The sequence below is a fragment of the Cyprinodon variegatus genome, unplaced genomic scaffold, assembly GCF_000732505.1.
Source record: "Cyprinodon variegatus isolate N-32 unplaced genomic scaffold, C_variegatus-1.0 Scaffold406, whole genome shotgun sequence".
Classification (NCBI taxonomy): domain Eukaryota; kingdom Metazoa; phylum Chordata; class Actinopteri; order Cyprinodontiformes; family Cyprinodontidae; genus Cyprinodon; species Cyprinodon variegatus.
The window spans coordinates 184,433-187,011 of record NW_015150859.1 but is presented as its reverse complement, the minus strand read 5'-3'; the positions used below and the strand labels follow the sequence as shown (position 1 = coordinate 187,011).

Genomic DNA, 2,579 nt, shown 5'->3' with positions numbered 1-2,579 from the left:
CGTGATAGAATCGCATCGTGGCATGTGAATCGTGATTCGAATCGAATTGTGGCTTCTTTGCCAATGCCCACCCCTAATTGGATCGTTGGGCAAATGGATGGATTCATGATCCTTTAGATCAGAGGTCACAGATTAGCGGACCACGGTCCGGATCCAGATCCAGACCCATTTTTTTGCTGGCTAAAAAAATTATTATTGAGATTTAAATTTTTTGCAGAATTCAACTTTGAATTATCACCTTTAAAATAACTTTTTAATCATGCAATATTTTTTATGATTAGTTTCATTTAAGTTTTTTTAGAGGGGGGAGGGGTTTTATTTTTAAAACATTTACTGACTTGAATTCTGCTCTATAACTTGATACTTGAATTGTGTCTGGAATATTTGACAGACGTGTTCAGAGCTTTTAATTACACTGCAAAAACAATCTAGAAATATCAATATTTATATATTAAATTAAATGTATTTACTCTTAATTTGAGCAGGTAACTAAGATGATCTGCCCATGGAATGAGTATTTTTACTCTTAAAATAAGATAATTAGATAATATGCACTTGAAATAAGACAAATCAATTGTGTTTTCTTATTTTAAGTGTAAATTGGCAAGAAGTCTTTTTTACCTCCTCATTTCAAGAAAAATTTACTTATTTTAAGAAAAATTTTTTTTTTTTTTCAGTGTAGACCTTTAATTCAGGAACGTATTTTCTGCCATCTGTTTAGTCCAACGTGATCAATCTGCCTCGTTATGAACCGGCGGGTTTGAAAAAGGCTTCAGTGAAGAAGTGGGTATGTGACAGACATGCTGACAGCTACTGTTTGGGTGATTTATTACCTGCAGACCTCAGTAACCAGAAACTCACCTCGATGACTTCCAGGTCATCTTTGCTGCTCTGTGCCGCGAGGCCCTGAACGCAGCTGAACTGCTGTGGCTTGGTGTGGCGCACGCCGGCTACGGAGCTGCTGATGAACTGGCCCGAGTCCAGCGTTCCCGACACCGACTGGACGTCCAGGGTTTTTCCCAGAGGGCCGCAGTCGCTAGAAGAATCCACAACCATGGGCTCCGTGCTGGGGTCGATCTCTGCCTCCATCATGGAGATCTTCAGGATGTCGGACACCGACTGCTTGTCTCCTGAAGACCCGGAACTGGACTCTGGGATCATTTTGGCGGCCGCCTCGCCGCTGCTGAAGACCGGAGTGGGGTGGTGAGAGCCGCCAAAGGTGATCTTGGTGACGGTGGCACTCTGAGTGATGATTGGCTGCTGGGGTAAAGACGTCCAACAGCAAAAAAAAACAACATGTGTGTTTATATATTGCATCAAAGCGACGAGCAACAATTCAATTCAGTGATCACTTGATTCCCCCCCATGGAATCCCCCCCATCCCTCAGTGAGGTCTAGAAGCACAAGATCTATATCCAGCCAATCAGCAAAGAACCTGCTACATGGCTGCACATCTTATTTTGGCATTTGACCAATTAGATGAGCCTTTGAATGATACAGTGGGGCTGAAAAGTATTCAATCAGCCAATGATTGTCCAAGTTCTTCTAATTAGAATAATGAGAGAGGTCTGTTATTATTATCATAGGTACAATTCAACTATGAGAGATGAAATGAGAAAAAAAAAATATCCAGGAAATCACATTGTAGGTTTTTTAAACAATTTCTTTGTAAATTGGTGGAAAATAAGTATTTGGTCACCCACAAACTGCCAAGATTTCTGGCTCTCAGAGATCTGTAACTTCTTCTTTAAGAAGCTCTTCTGTCGTCCAGTGGTTACCTGTATTATTGGCACCTCTTTGCACAATCAGTGGCCGACTTAATACTTTTTGGCCCCACTGTATATTACCTACAGTACAAGTCAAGGAAAAAGGGTAAAAAGCTAATTGAAAAGTTGAAAAGTAAAGTTAAACAGCTAATAAGCCTTGTTAACAATTGTATTTAGGTTTATAAACCAAAAAAATGTAAGTTCCAGTATCAGCATTAATGCCTCTAAGGTTATGTTGGACCAAAAAAATTAAATGTGTTTCTTTCCCCTCCAGAGTGTTTTTCATTAATTTCTTCTACAAGCACTTTTGTTATTTTTCTTAATATATTCGCGAGAGATGGCGTTTCTTGTTATTAAATTGACACTAGGGGTGTAAATCACATCCATCACAACGATTCGATTCAGTATCGATTTCCTGACCCAACGATTCGATTATTTTCGAGACTCAAGAATACACCACGATACGATTCGAATCTATTAATTGGTTCATTTTTTTTTTTTTTTACACTTTTTGACAATGTTTCAAATTTAAAATAAATCAATGAAAGCTGTAATATCGTTATGCATTTTATTTGAGAAACTACAGAAAATAACAGAAGTAGAAAAGTTGCAATCCACCTATTCCTATTAAAACCTCATTCACTGAAAAATAATAATACCTGCGTTATAGATTCTGAAAGGCTTTGCATCAAAAAATACTGCACGAAATCAGTGCAATGCAATCCCTCGGCTCCAGACGCCCCCCCCCTCCACAGACGCTCTGCTGCTCCTCTCCCAGATTGTAGCTGACCACAGACAGCGCCGCAGACAGGA

The 2,579-nt window shown here is 39.4% G+C and overlaps 1 protein-coding gene across 1 annotated transcript in view; it reads right to left on the bottom strand.

Annotated features, from left to right (window-relative positions):
* Positions 1–2,579, bottom strand: part of LOC107093064 (protein EMSY-like) — a 38,643-nt gene that overhangs the window by 2,978 nt on the left and 33,086 nt on the right. Inside the window, exon 14 of the mRNA XM_015387883.1 lies at positions 862–1,332. Coding sequence (XP_015243369.1) covers positions 862–1,332 — 471 coding nt within the window. The remainder of the gene's footprint in view (positions 1–861; positions 1,333–2,579) is intronic.